General features: G+C 36.3%; 2 protein-coding genes across 4 annotated transcripts in view; both read left to right on the plus strand.

The window, feature by feature from the left end:
* The window catches only part of arl6 (ADP ribosylation factor like GTPase 6), an 11,835-nt gene extending 8,152 nt beyond the window's left edge, over window positions 1–3,683 (plus strand). Inside the window, exon 8 of one of the 2 annotated variants that reach the window (XM_015385086.1) lies at window positions 658–3,682. In XM_015385086.1, coding sequence (XP_015240572.1) covers window positions 658–683 — 26 coding nt within the window. In that variant the 3' untranslated portion in view covers window positions 684–3,682. Of the gene's footprint in view, window positions 1–657 lie in introns of both variants that reach the window. The other variant, XM_015385095.1, reaches the window with a different exon arrangement.
* A 1,906-nt stretch (window positions 3,684–5,589) lies between these two features.
* LOC107090802 (high-affinity choline transporter 1-like) lies at window positions 5,590–12,818 on the plus strand. Of its 2 annotated transcripts, none has more exons than XM_015384379.1 (9): window positions 5,590–5,710; window positions 6,062–6,287; window positions 6,546–6,659; window positions 6,882–7,037; window positions 7,149–7,297; window positions 8,065–8,208; window positions 9,074–9,227; window positions 10,597–10,814; window positions 10,913–12,818. In XM_015384379.1, the coding sequence occupies exons 2-9, from the start codon at window positions 6,104–6,106 to the stop codon at window positions 11,582–11,584; spliced, it is 1,791 nt and encodes a 596-aa protein (XP_015239865.1). In that variant the 5' UTR covers window positions 5,590–5,710; window positions 6,062–6,103; the 3' UTR covers window positions 11,585–12,818. The 2 variants fall into 2 exon arrangements, with proteins under 2 accessions (XP_015239865.1, XP_015239875.1); XM_015384389.1 differs by having other exon boundaries at window positions 5,617–5,718.
* The last annotated feature ends 651 nt before the right edge of the window (window positions 12,819–13,469 follow it).

Genomic DNA, 13,469 nt, shown 5'->3' on the forward strand with positions numbered 1-13,469 from the left:
GCAGATGTTTTGTTATATGCCAGTTTTTCTTTGGTTCGCCTTCTAATATCCTGGTGTCTTCTTTTTACTTCATCCACTGTTCACAAGGTTTCACCAACAGTGTTTACTTTATTACAGATTTGTTCACATATAGCGTTCCTCTGTGTGACAGTCACACTTCTTTGCTGTGGCTCACTTAAATGTTTGTTGGCTTCATCCAACAAACACATCCATTTCCATGGGGTCGAATTTCCTTTTGTGCTTTCTGCTGTCCAAACTCGCCATGCCGCAAACCACCAAACGCGCAAAACCCTCATTTAAATAGGGTGTCTCCTACAGTTTTGCACCTGCCACCAGTTACGCAATCGCTCTTGTTAAATCACCCGCAAACCATGGTTCAGCCCCTCGCGCAAAATTCCAGTTTGCGAGCGCAAATTACTGCACGCAAAATTGGATCTTGATAAATCCGGCCCTATGTGTACTGTATACGATAGTTTGATAGTTTTAATATGAAACCCATGAAGTGACACCGGTGTCTGAAGGGTATTGAAAGCAAGTTTAGTGTATTCTTGGTAACAGTTTTCAGTCAAAGTGTAAACTCTTCATCCTTCTGACAATCCAGAAAATTCATAGCAACATCTGTCAATTATTCATATGACCCTTTTTCCCTTTTTCTAGATCAGATCAAAACAATGAGAACGTGAGCGTGTGAGGAGCGACCACCAGACCCGACAGCAGGATTCACAGATGTTTTGTGAAAGATTGGTTGACTTTTTAAAAATAAAGCATTAATTAGAATTTATCCCGCTTCTGATCACATACCGTACTGTATTTAGTTGAGTCTTTGACCAGAGGCCCGTACCAGGAAGCGAGCTAGAGGTAGCTGGATGACTCCCAGTCTATCCAGTTTAACCAATCCACAACAATGGCAATCAGGATCAGTGGTACCATGAAGCTGGTTATAAACTTGTTAACTCGCATATATAAAGGTTCAACGTAGCAGACCAATCACATTCATGAGTGCAGAACGGAGAGCGCTGTATTTCTCCTTTTAGGAACAAAACTATCGTATAGAAATACGAAGTGAGATAAAAAAAACAAGTCTCAGTGAAAAGTCAAACATGGTGGCGATATCAAAGAGCCGCCAAATAACGTGGAAAAGGGTTGCTACCTGCTTAAATGTGCAAATTACACATCAGTGACATCCCAATCACTGTACTGCATTTTAATTGCGGCTCATCCCTCAGATGTAACCTCTCAGGAGTGAAGAGGACTTGGGAGCAGAAAAAGATAAAGTATAAAACTTTATGTCATCTGGTTAGTTGGACTTTTTAATTAAATAATGCTTGGGCTACAATAAAGCTGGAAGCTGATGCCACGGTTGCATCATGTTAATACAAGGAGTGATCAGTCTGAGTGAAGTCATTCTGATTTTTGAGCTGTGTGAGAACTCAGATGAAACAAATGGCAGAAAATCTACTCTTATTTTAAAAAGTGAAAGCTCTCAAACACCATTCATCCCTAAATGTACAGAAATACCTCAATATCTTCTCTACTAAAATATATGCTATATAGGATTCAGATCCATCCTGGAAGCTAGCCTGACTGTTCAGAGTAAGTTACCATGGTAACATGCCCTGCTAATAATGAATCTGTTTCCAGCGTACTGTAAAGTCAGGGTTTAACATGAAATTACTTTGTTAAACTGGTAAACCTGCTTCATGGTAAAGACCTCAGTTAAACTGGTAAGAGATATTCACAAAAAGGTATTTGGCAAATGTTTTTTATTTTTTTATACGGTTTGAGGGTTGACATTTTTTATTGTTCCAGTAATTATTGCTTAATATTAAGGACATTAGGGATAATGCTTGAAAGCCATTCTGTCCCCTCTATATTTGGTACACTATGTGACTCAAACTACTATGGCTTTATTTTGTTAATTTAGTCACATATTTAACTTCTGGGTGTGACATCCAAGCTTTTTCAACTTTCAATTTGAAGTGTATGTACAGACCAATTGCCAAATGTTTATTTGTTCTTTTTTTTTATCTCATAGCAGTCTGACAATGCATTTTGTGTTCCTTCTAATTCCCACTCACCTCCTACCTCTTGGCCAGTACTCCCTTGAGAAGGTGATTTTTTTTCTCAATCTGAGTAACACCTGGATAAAAATGAAAATAAAAATCTGAGGAAAAAAATGCTAAATGTTTTTCCAACAGCTGCCTTTTGCTAATCTCCATAGGTGGATGTCGTATGGCACCTTACGACTGCGGCTTATTTAATAATTATTTTTAAGCAAATTTTATCTAGAAGAAAAAGGAAACAGACAATAGATAAAAGATTTGACTGAAATAAAAGGATAGGTTAACTGCTAACTGATCCGTTTTAGGATAGTATGCTTCCATTAGAATAAAACAAACAGCTCTAATTTGGTCAAACTGTCTTTTACAGATATTAAGTTAGTAAAGAAACAAATGTGAATTTAGTGTGTAAAAATTGCTGATAAAAGTCAGAATGTGGGTTTACAAAGCTAAATTCCAGCTAATTATATTTTTGCCTTGTTTTATTCCTAACAAACAAGATGTAATCATTCAAAATGCTACTTTCAGGTTTAGTCGCAGTATGCCCATGAATCAAAGGCAAAGTACAAAGCATAAAATTACAGCCTGTACAAAGATTTTTTTTTCAAGTCTTTGATCTTTTCATGTTTTGTGTCTGACCTAAAGCTAGCTATAAAACCAGTCTGTTTTGTTTCAATTAAGGCATGTAATCTCAACCCAGCTTTATAAAAAAAAGTTTATTTTTCAGTTTTTAAGTCTCTTTTTTTTATGGAAAATGATCAGAAAACAAGGATTTTTTTACAATTTATTTTACAGTATTAAGCCTGGTTACATTTATTTGAAAAGCTGGTCTTTATTTCAGTCCTCTGTTTATCCTTTAAAAGGTTGGTGAATTGTGGCACAACGTTTTTATTATTTCAGAAATGCAGAATAGAAACTATGTTCTCTATTGTAGTCATTTTCAAGCGTTTTTCCCTGTTCTGTGCTAAGCCTCTGAAGAACTGTTCTGCAAATACTGATATGGAAAGAAATGCTTTGGTTTGACTAAATTAGTGTGTGTGATTCCAAATCTTGAAAATAACCTGTGAAATTGCTGCTACCTAAAAAAATAAATAAAATAAAAATATGTTTTTGCAGTTTAGCACTCAGAGAAAACTTTTAAGGGTTTGTTTAGATATTTAGAAAACAGATGTTACAAGGTCTGTGATAGTTGTTAAGCAAGAATAACAATGTATTTTAATTTAAATTAGTTCTTTAAACTTTTATTTCTGACAGTCACATGATGTTTTTTGTTTTGAAGAGCTGGTGCACCTTAGTTTCTCATCACATACATCTGCAGGCCTTTTTTTTAAAGCTTTAACCAAAACTATCCCAATCCTGCTCACAGTGATAGTGAAGACCATGTGAATTTGTAATGTTTCTGTGTCTAAAATATTTTAGATTTTCTGTATGAGGTTAAGTCAGTATCCTGTAGCCCTTCGTATCTGTAGGTCAACAGAGTCCCTGTGTAATTGCATTTTATATTTTAAGCGAGGTAAATTCTTACATCCAATGCTCAAACTGCATCTTTAAATACATAATCTTTAATTCAACTCTGTGTTTTAATTTTTGAACAATAAAATTTGTGAAACTAAGTCTTGCCTCTTTGTAGTTAATGTTCAGGTTTGATGTTTATATATCATATACTGTTCCGAACCTCGTGATCTTTTAGTCTCTCTTCCTCTCATTCTGTCTCTCTTGAAGAAATTTTGTAAGCTGCCAGCAACAGCTGCTCATTAAACCACAAGTCCTTTGGCTCTGAACAGCATTTGGTTGAATGTAATCAAGTTACAGATTTTGAAATGTTTTATCTGAAGCTGTAATACAATATTGTCATATTAATTGCATGTGCTTTTTAAGTGCATCAGGCTTATACTGTATGACATATGGGATTATTATTATCAAATGAACCAGATGCCAGATTTAAGATTCACTTTCTGATTTAGAAATGTCTCAAGGTTCTGCACCAAACATCTGTCCAACATTTAGTTAGCACACTTTACAGCTGTTCACTGGATGTTCAGGGGTTTTTTGTGTTTTTTTTTGCAACAATGTTTTACAGATTCATTCGTTGGATGTCAAATATACTCTTAACTTCATTCTGATACAGTAACTGAAGCATAAAAAAAACATCCATAAAATTGTAAGCATGTAACATTAGAAAAAGATTAAAATATGCTACCATAGAAGCAAGCATAATCCCCTTTGCTACTGTGACTATTAAATAATAATTTTAAACGTAGGTGGTGAATTCAGATGGTTTTGGAAATGGTCGAAAAGGTTTGAAAAATAAAGCTTCATACGTATTGATTAGGATAACACTCTATTTGAATTATTTTGAAATTTCTATTTCACATTTTTTTTCTGTTTAGTTGATGGTTGTTTATTCATGGAAAAGTATTTTGCACATGCAGGTTATCTTTCATCTAAATGTGAATACCCAGTCGATATTATTTAGTTATTAACTCTGTATAAAACAAATGTCCAACATCAAAATAAGTTTATAAAATAATATAATAATGCTATCATAGCAATTATATCTGTAGCCGGTCTTCTCAAACGATTTCCTTTTTTAATCACTTTTGTCGTTAGTAGCAACCTTGACCTGTTGTGCGCATTGCACTCTGTCCATGGTGCTGAATCGCCCTGTTTGCCTTGTCAAAAGAGGGCGCTGCGCGTTTACCAGTTTACCATGGCGAAAACACGACCTTCTCCAGGACATAGTTCCTTTTTTTTCATCCAGTCGATGTGCCTGTGTCTGTGTGCAGGATTTTAAAAAGTCAGATTGTATCATTATACCTCACTGCATGTTTCAGACCCATCCTAATTGGATGCCTGCCAGTTTCGACAAGTCTTTTCCAGATAAATGGACTGCAGGCTGAAGTGGCCATTAAGTAGACAGAGCTCACAGATAAAAATCCTGAAGGCAAAAGGCAGACATACATTTAAGAATGGTCTAATTGCTTCAAGGTGGGGAGTGTATTAGTCGATGAATTCGTTTAATCACGGAGAAAAAGAGGAAAATCATGTATTTCTCCTTGAGCGTGTGTTCATAATTACTGGTTAAATGTTTAAATAACTATTTATCTTCACATAGTTTTATCATGAAGAAATGGGGATGCGTTTAGGTCATCCTTCAGTTATACAAAGAAAAATAAAGAGTTCCCCTGAATTGCACAGCATGCGGTTTTTACGCACGGACTTTTGAGAAAGAAGACGTTTTTTTTAAACAAGAAAAAAACGAACAGACACAAACTTCCTAGCAAATTACTGATTATTTAAAGAACGATGCGACATTTTTAACAACCTTCTCTGAAAAGCAGGTTAAGGAATCTCGGCCCTCTGCCAGTAACATCAGCCAGGACGTCGTGACGTGTTTCATGCCAGGTGCTCTTTTGGAGGGACGGGTGTTTTTTTTTTGTTTTTTTGTTTTTTGTGACGCGTGCCTCGGTCCTCTGACGGCATCTACCCCCTTTATAAGCATCAGTAAGTCACCCGAGAGATCCTCACCGCTGTTTCGCCTCACAGTTTCTCACGGTACAAAAAGGGCAGCGGAATTTCAATGAACTTTATACTGTGATGCACATTTTTATTTACTCCGGTGTCCACACGCATGACTGGAAATACCCTAGGTAAGTAGGTCTGTAATTATTTTCTTTATTTTTTTTTGAAAGAAAGAAAGAAAGAAAGAAAGAAAGAAAGAAAGAAAGAAAGAAAGAAAGAAAGAAAGAAAGAAAGAAAGAAAGAAAGAATTCTGTGCGTAAAATGGATTTTACGCACAGAATTTATGCACGATCTTAAGCTGTAATCTAAAACTACAAAAAACTTTTCAACAGGCTTTTCTTATGAAAACATTTTTTATATAGGTAATGATAGAGCTGCCAATTCGTATCATGAATAATCTTAATATGAACTCCGTCTTTAGGCTAAAGGTGAAACTTTTATCATCTCTTATAGAATTTATTTTTCTCCTCTGCTTTCAGGTCTCCCTGCCCTCCCGTTCCAAGCAGAAGACCCCTGCGACAATGACCATCCATGTAGAAGGGCTTGTAGCCATCGCAGTCTTCTATATGCTCATCCTGGTCGTGGGCATCTGGGCGGCATGGAAAAACAAGCACTCCGGGGAGGCGGAGGGCACCGACCGCAGCGAAACCATCATGGTCGGAGGGAGAGACATTGGGCTGTTTGTTGGTGGATTCACGATGACAGGTGAAGTTTGTGAAAATAGAATTAAATACTTTTAAAAGTCGTGACCTGTTTGCTGTAGTCTTGTTGTATATTTGATGCATATATTTTTCATTTAGTAGAGGGGGATTTTCAAAGTTAAATGTAATCTATTGCACCTATATAACCAAATGATGTATTGTGTTTAGAAGTTTAACTAAAATAATTATAATTAGTAGATTCTTTTTTTCTAGGAAAAGTTTAATTTTAATCACATTTAACAATATGTTTAATAATCTGCAGCAACCTGGGTAGGTGGAGGGTATATCAATGGCACAGCTGAGTATGTGTATCTACCGGACTATGGTTTGGCTTGGGCTCAAGCCCCATTTGGATATGCCCTCAGCCTGGTTGTTGGTAAGTTTCAACAATTTTTTTGTTGTTTATTTTGCATGAAAAATTTATTCTTGGAGCAATTAGTAGCCAAAGGTATCACATTTTTTTATCTATTATATTCTATTCTACTATTATTACTATTTATGTGATTATTATTTTTATTTTTTTTGCATTCTGAAGTTTTTAAATATATAGCTACAAAATGTATTTTCATCAACTGACACTCCTCCCTCTTAATCCCAGGGGGTCTTTTCTTTGCTAAGCCCATGCGTTCAAGAGGTTACGTCACCATGTTGGACCCTTTCCAGCAACTGTATGGGAAACGTATGGGTGGTCTTCTCTTCATACCTGCACTCATGGGTGAGATTTTTTGGTCTGCTGCCATCCTGTCTGCCCTGGGTAAGTCTATGCATCTGCATACAATGGAATAAAACTTTTGTAGAGATGCTTTGAAATGAGTCCCTGTTGCTACAAAGGTCTTCATGTTCTTTAATTTGCTCACCATCATAGGTGCTACTCTGAGTGTTATTGTGGACATCAACATCAAGATGTCTGTGGTTATCTCTGCACTCATTGCGATCTTCTACACCCTGGTTGGAGGACTGTACTCTGTGGCTTACACAGATGTGGTGCAGCTGTTTTGCATATTTATTGGCCTGGTAGGTTCAGTTTGTCTAATTTTGTATAGTGGTCAGTTTTCTCAGAATTATGGGGTAAATTAGAAAGAAATTATTTTGTACATTTTATTACCAGTTGTGGAAATGTTTCATGTAATCTCCAATTTTTATTATAAATTACTTCGTAGAAGCCAAGCTTTCTTGTATTAATTTGAATGTATCCTGATTAATAGCTCTTAAGGATATCATAAAGTGCTTACAAGTCTTCGGTTTTCACTGTCTTTTTACTAATTTTTCAGTAAAAGTTTTTTCAGTAAAACATTGAATTTAAGTTATACAGACATATGTTACTATAGTGTAGTATTTCAACCACAAAATTATGCTCCTGAAATGGGTTTTTTTCTGAAATATTAGCATACAAAGTTGATTAAGTGAGAAATTATTTTTCAATTTCAGTGTCAAGTCATCTGATGGATTTTCCTTTGTTAAAAATTCCAAACAAGGTTTTTCTGGCCCTCATTCAACCTTTTTCTTTGTTTTTATGCAAACATTTCAGAGAAAGCTGCCATGACACACAGACCGAGTAGAATGAGCATATATACTATGATCATAAAAGCAGCAAGAAAGTGAAAGACAACATTTAAATAGCTTCAGAAAGTTAAAGAAATACTGACATAGATCATTGTACAAGGTCACATGTGTCCCTAAAAAGACATAAGTATTTTTAGCCTTTTTTATTACAGTCCTGTGTGGTATCTCTTCCGGTTTTAAGTTTGTCATTTTCCTGCGTATTTGCTGATTTTCTGCAGTGGATCAGTGTGCCCTTTGCTTTGACTAATGCTGCTGTGTCAGACATCAGTGTAACTGCAGTGACGAGAGTTTACCAGTCACCCTGGAGAGGCAGCATCAAGAGGGAAGATACATGGATCTGGATTGACAACTTCTGTCTTCTGGTAATGTCTGCATACTTTTATTCAAGCGAAATTTTTATACTCTTATTTGCTTACTAGATATCTATATAGATATCTACAAGCAACCCTGTCATGTTTTCTTTCTCTTTTATTTTTTTTTCTTGATTTGGATCCTTCAGACTTGTCCATTCTTATTGGTTTTCCCCTATTTACAAAAAACGTAATCTTGTCATACTGTAGATATCTGTTTTTACTTGTTGTCAGAAATCTTTTCTTTTAGTAAACATTTGCTATGGTATCTAAAATGGTATCAAGTAATTTTCCCAGTATTGGTACTGAATTTGACATTTTAGCATTGTGACAACCAAGGTCATCGTACAGTTTTCCACCTAATTATAAAAATAAACATTTGAAAAGTGTGACACAAATTTGTATTCAGACCTCTTGAATTTGATGTGCCTAAATAAAATATGTTGCTCTTAGTTTCCATTTGGCTTCAGTTAAAATAGAAGCACTTTGCTGGCTTTATTGACCTATAATGTTTTGATTAAATTGTTGATTATAGCTAGCAATTGTTTATTACATAAATTAGATTGCTGTGCAGTTTAATGCATTGTGCGATTATCGTGTTAGACCTACCGTGTAGACTGGATTAAAGAAAAGAGCTTTCCTTTTCTCCAATTAATTGTCCATTTGACGTTCAAAATATACTGTCCTCAAATCCTCTTCTTGAGCTATTTATACATTCTTTCTGTTTCATTCTATTATTTTTCTTCTGTTATTCAAAATTAATAGTATATGAAAAATAGGATCGATTTGTGACTTTGAAGCCTTCAGTTTTCTTTCTGTTTTGGCAATCCTGGACATCTGATTTCAGTATTTTTCCCCTGTGATTGTCATGTTGCAGATGCTGGGAGGAATACCTTGGCAGGTATATTTCCAAAGAGTGTTATCTGCCTCTTCCGCCACCTACGCACAGGTTCTCTCATTCCTGGCTGCTTTTGGATGCCTCGTCATGGCCGTTCCCTCTGTTCTCATCGGTGCCATTGGTGCATCAACAGGTTGAAAACATGCATGAGCATTCACATACACACCCTGTGGTCCCATGTGTGCTGCTTCGCTAGGAAAGGCTCTGGAAGGGTTCTTGTTGTCCTTAGATCTAAGAAAACCTGGTAAATAACAGCTGGTTCACCTCATCTATAATGAAGCAGCCAACCGTTAAATGGCGGTGCTGGGTTGTAAATATTGCATTAGAATTAGGCAGGGGAGCAAATTAGTGCTGTGATCTCCAGATTTTTAGGAATCTGATTCCTCCAGGATAAAGTGATGACAAGTTTATTTCATTCCAATATGGGAGCAAACTGTACATGAATGAATTGGCTCAAAATTTGGATCATAATCCCAATCATGTGGCCTTCAGACTAGCAGGAGAACTCTGTGTTTGCACCTTGATTATATTCTTTTGTTGCACAGCTACTTCCACATTGTTCATCCCAGAGTCCAATGAAAGGCATTGGATCCAATGAATCACAGATTTTAGAACATCTGAGAGACCACGTTTAAGATAACTTTGACTTTGAGCCAGTGCATCTAATGTAAAATCTGACTTTACAAATGCATTTATAGAGGACTCATCAAATACTGAGCTTCTAAATCTTTTCTTTTTAACTGCTGGAGCTGTGGAAATTTTACCAGTGGGATATTAAAGCCTTTGAATAAGTTATTGGTTTTCATTTAAGGTAATAAGTGTATGTATTCAATAATTGGCAATATAGCATATAAGCACATGAATTTTTCACTAGAAAAAAATCAGCATTCTTGCAAACAAGAGGAACCAGTCCTCTGGATGAGTTTTAATGATTGTGCGAATAGAAATAATGAAAGGTCTCCTTCTTGATCATCTCAAATCATGTAAAATATTAGACCAGGCTAAACCCTAGTTTGTGTAAGTGTAGCATCTGTTATTTTGTTCAAATATATATTGTAAATTTGTAATATGACTTTTTTTCTCCACTAAATAAATATTCCTGAATAGAATTCAAAATAAAGCGGATAACAGGGATAAAGGAGGCTTTAGATTCTATTGGACTTGAACATTTAAGTTTAAGATTATACACGGAAAAGCCATTCTAATTTTCAAATGAACAATTCCTATCATTAAAAAAAAAGAAACTCAGACTATTTATCTGGGGCGTGCTTCTGTGCGCAGTGGTTAGCATGCACTACCCATGTACAGATGCCTTAGTCCTCGATGTGTCCAACCTTAGTTCGAAACCGGCCTGTGGTCCTTTGCCGCATGTCTCTCCCCCTCTCTTGTAGCCCCTTTCCTGTCAGCTTTAATGAGCCACGGTTGCCGCAAAAACCTCAAAAAAAAGCAAAAAAAGAATGAGATTATCTGTTAGATATCTTGACGTGATTTTTCTTTATTAGACTGGAATCAGACAAGTTATGGTGGAATTTCTCCTGAGGAAAAGGAGCAAGCAGACATGATTCTCCCCATCGTACTCCAGCACCTCTGTCCACCATTTGTTTCTTTCTTTGGCCTGGGGGCGGTGTCTGCCGCTGTCATGTCCTCTGCTGACTCCTCCATCCTGTCTGCAAGCTCTATGTTTGCAAGAAACATCTACCAGATGGCCTTCAGACAATCAGTAAGCCCATTGGTTCAAGAACATAAGCAAGGAATTGGTTTCTGTTTACCTCTTTTTGAAGATTTCTTGTGGCTTATTGCTGTTCTCCATCTTTCCAGGCATCTGACCGAGAAATTGTGTGGGTGATGCGAATCACAATTTTCATATTTGGTGGCCTTGCCACCCTGATGGCCCTGGTTACTGGCACGGTTTATGGCCTCTGGTACCTGAGCTCAGACTTGGTTTATGTCATCATCTTCCCACAGCTGCTCAGCGTGCTCTTTGTCAAATGTACCAACACGTACGGCTCGGTGGCTGCATACCTGTTTGGCCTGGTGCTGCGTATCGGCGGAGGAGAACCCTATCTGCAGCTGCCTCCTTTCATTTATTACCCAGGCTGGACAACGGAGCTGCGGAAGCATCACATCACTGGGGAGATGGAGACAATTGTCATTCAGAAGTTCCCCTTTAAGACCGTCTCCATGCTGGCCTCCTTCGCGGGTAACTTTGTTTTCTCGTACCTGGCAAAGTACTTGTTCGAAAGTGGAAAGATTTCCCACAAATATGACTTCCTGGATGCTGTGGTGTCGAGCCGCAGTGGGGAAATAATGGATAGAACTACTCTTGTAACCCGAAGCAACAACATTGGGCTGTCTGAGTTAGCGCCTGTCAGACCACGACTGAGCGTGACCTTGGCAGCCGCCTTCACACGCCGGGACACGATGCCAGAGGAAACAGTTGAGGAAGAAGAAGAAGAGTCCAGCCCTGACTCCTTACACAATGAGGAATGACAAAACTAGGATTTTATCGAAAATATAAAGGAATGAGTAAAGACGGACTACCTAATGGACCTGGCAGGGAGCAAAGAGGCCAGAAGTATATATCCTCCTTCTGGACTTTAGAGTAAATGGACATCAAACCTAATTGGATAAGAGAGCCACATGTCTGGATACAAATTTCATTGTAGCAGCTTGCTGATTATTAATATATGATGCTGTCTCTTGTGACGTAAAGCAACACACTCCCACACATTTAGATGCACACACGGATAGTACCTATATATTGTAACTTTGCATACTCACACCTTTTTAAAGTCTAATTCATGCGATAATGTAAAACTGAAAAAAAGACAATTAATTAGATTGTAAAGTCTCTATTTATAATACAAGAACATGCAAAACAATTGGCTGGTTCTTCCCAAGTATTAACAGCACAACCACTGTTTGGAGAAGAATCAATAATTTGAAAGCAATAAAATATATTTGATACATACATGCAGAAAATGCAATTTAATGTAAAAGTGACAGTAGCAGTAGATTAGATCAGCTAAAGCAAGTTAAGTAAAATTGCATTAATTCTTTACCGTGCCAAATCCAGTTAAATCGCGAGCTTATGGTAAAAAGAATATGAATTGCGTTAGACAAAATATCATGTTTCCTACTATTATCTTTTCATGTCTCCTTACTGATACACATAAAAGAGTTAGACAAAAAAAGAAATCCGTGAATCGACAATTTCCCAGCAGAAATTATTGTAGTCTGCTGAAGCCTTTGCTTTTGAACTCGTTAATGTTGGGTATAGGAACAGTTTTTTGCCAGAGAAAATAAGTTAGCATTTTAGACAAACCTGTAATCAACTGCCTTAATGATGCTCATAAGAAAAAAAAAACACTTTCAGCTTTCTGACCAGAATTCTGTGAGACTGGAGTGAGAGACTTTACAATGAATGTATAATCTATTGAAGACCTGGTTAGAATTAAATGGGGTAATATTTCCTCTCTATGTTGCAGAGCAGTGTGTTCACAGGCTCTGACTTCATTTCTGCAAGTTACTTGTTTTACAGCAGCAGTGAACAGATTATTTTCTTGTGATGTGTTTATTTGTATACATGCTATATAAGGATAAAACATATATAAGGATAACACATATTGAAGACTGAAATATCCATATGCAATTACAAAACATACACTATAAACGTTTATTTATTTTTGATGTCATAAGAACAATAAAGAGTGAACAGAGTGAAGATAACTATGAGATATGTGTACACAAGTATATTCTTTGTAGCTGTTTTTTTTTTTTTGTTTGTTTGTTTCTATTTTGGAAAAGGATCAGAACATGATGATCTAATACTCATTACTTATGCGTCAAAATTGGTAAAAAAAAAAAAAGTAAAAGAAAGAAGAAAAAGTATTTTCTGTATTTTCTTTCTCTTAATAACAAAACAAAACAAACTTAGAGGCTGATGTGTCCATCAGTATGTTTGTACTTGGAAACTTTAATATTTACTCAAGAGGTTGTTAAAAAATGCTAAGGAAATTAATCTGGTAGTTTATAAAGTTTTACACTCTAAAGGCAATTAAAATCTCAATAATTGTTTCAAAACTGGTTCTGAAAAGACGCAGATTTTCTGAAAAATCTAACCAATCTATTGATTCTCTCTAAAACCGTTTTTGTTTTGTTTGCCCAGCTAAAATATTACTACCGAACCGTAAATCCATTCACAAACTCATAGTTTCCCTGAATCCCAGCGCAATATTTTAAGTTAAAGGGGAAGATAGACTGACATAATGTATCCATGTTTAGTTGACGTTTAAATCTAAACCAATGGAACTTAACCTTTTTAAGGGATGCAGTTTTTTTCTACTTATCTTTTAATTTGGTGTTTTTTTGTTTG

This window comes from Cyprinodon variegatus, unplaced genomic scaffold (assembly GCF_000732505.1).
Source record: "Cyprinodon variegatus isolate N-32 unplaced genomic scaffold, C_variegatus-1.0 Scaffold15, whole genome shotgun sequence".
In the NCBI taxonomy this organism is placed as follows: domain Eukaryota; kingdom Metazoa; phylum Chordata; class Actinopteri; order Cyprinodontiformes; family Cyprinodontidae; genus Cyprinodon; species Cyprinodon variegatus.

Coding starts and splice junctions, on each gene's coding strand:
- LOC107090802 (XM_015384379.1), top strand. CDS start 6,104: ATGACCATCCATGTAGAAGGGCTTGTAGCCATCGCAGTCTTCTATATG. Junction 7,298..8,064: donor TTTGCATATTTATTGGCCTG/GTAGGTTCAGTT, acceptor GATTTTCTGCAG/TGGATCAGTGTGCCCTTTGC. Junction 9,228..10,596: donor TGCCATTGGTGCATCAACAG/GTTGAAAACATG, acceptor TTTCTTTATTAG/ACTGGAATCAGACAAGTTAT.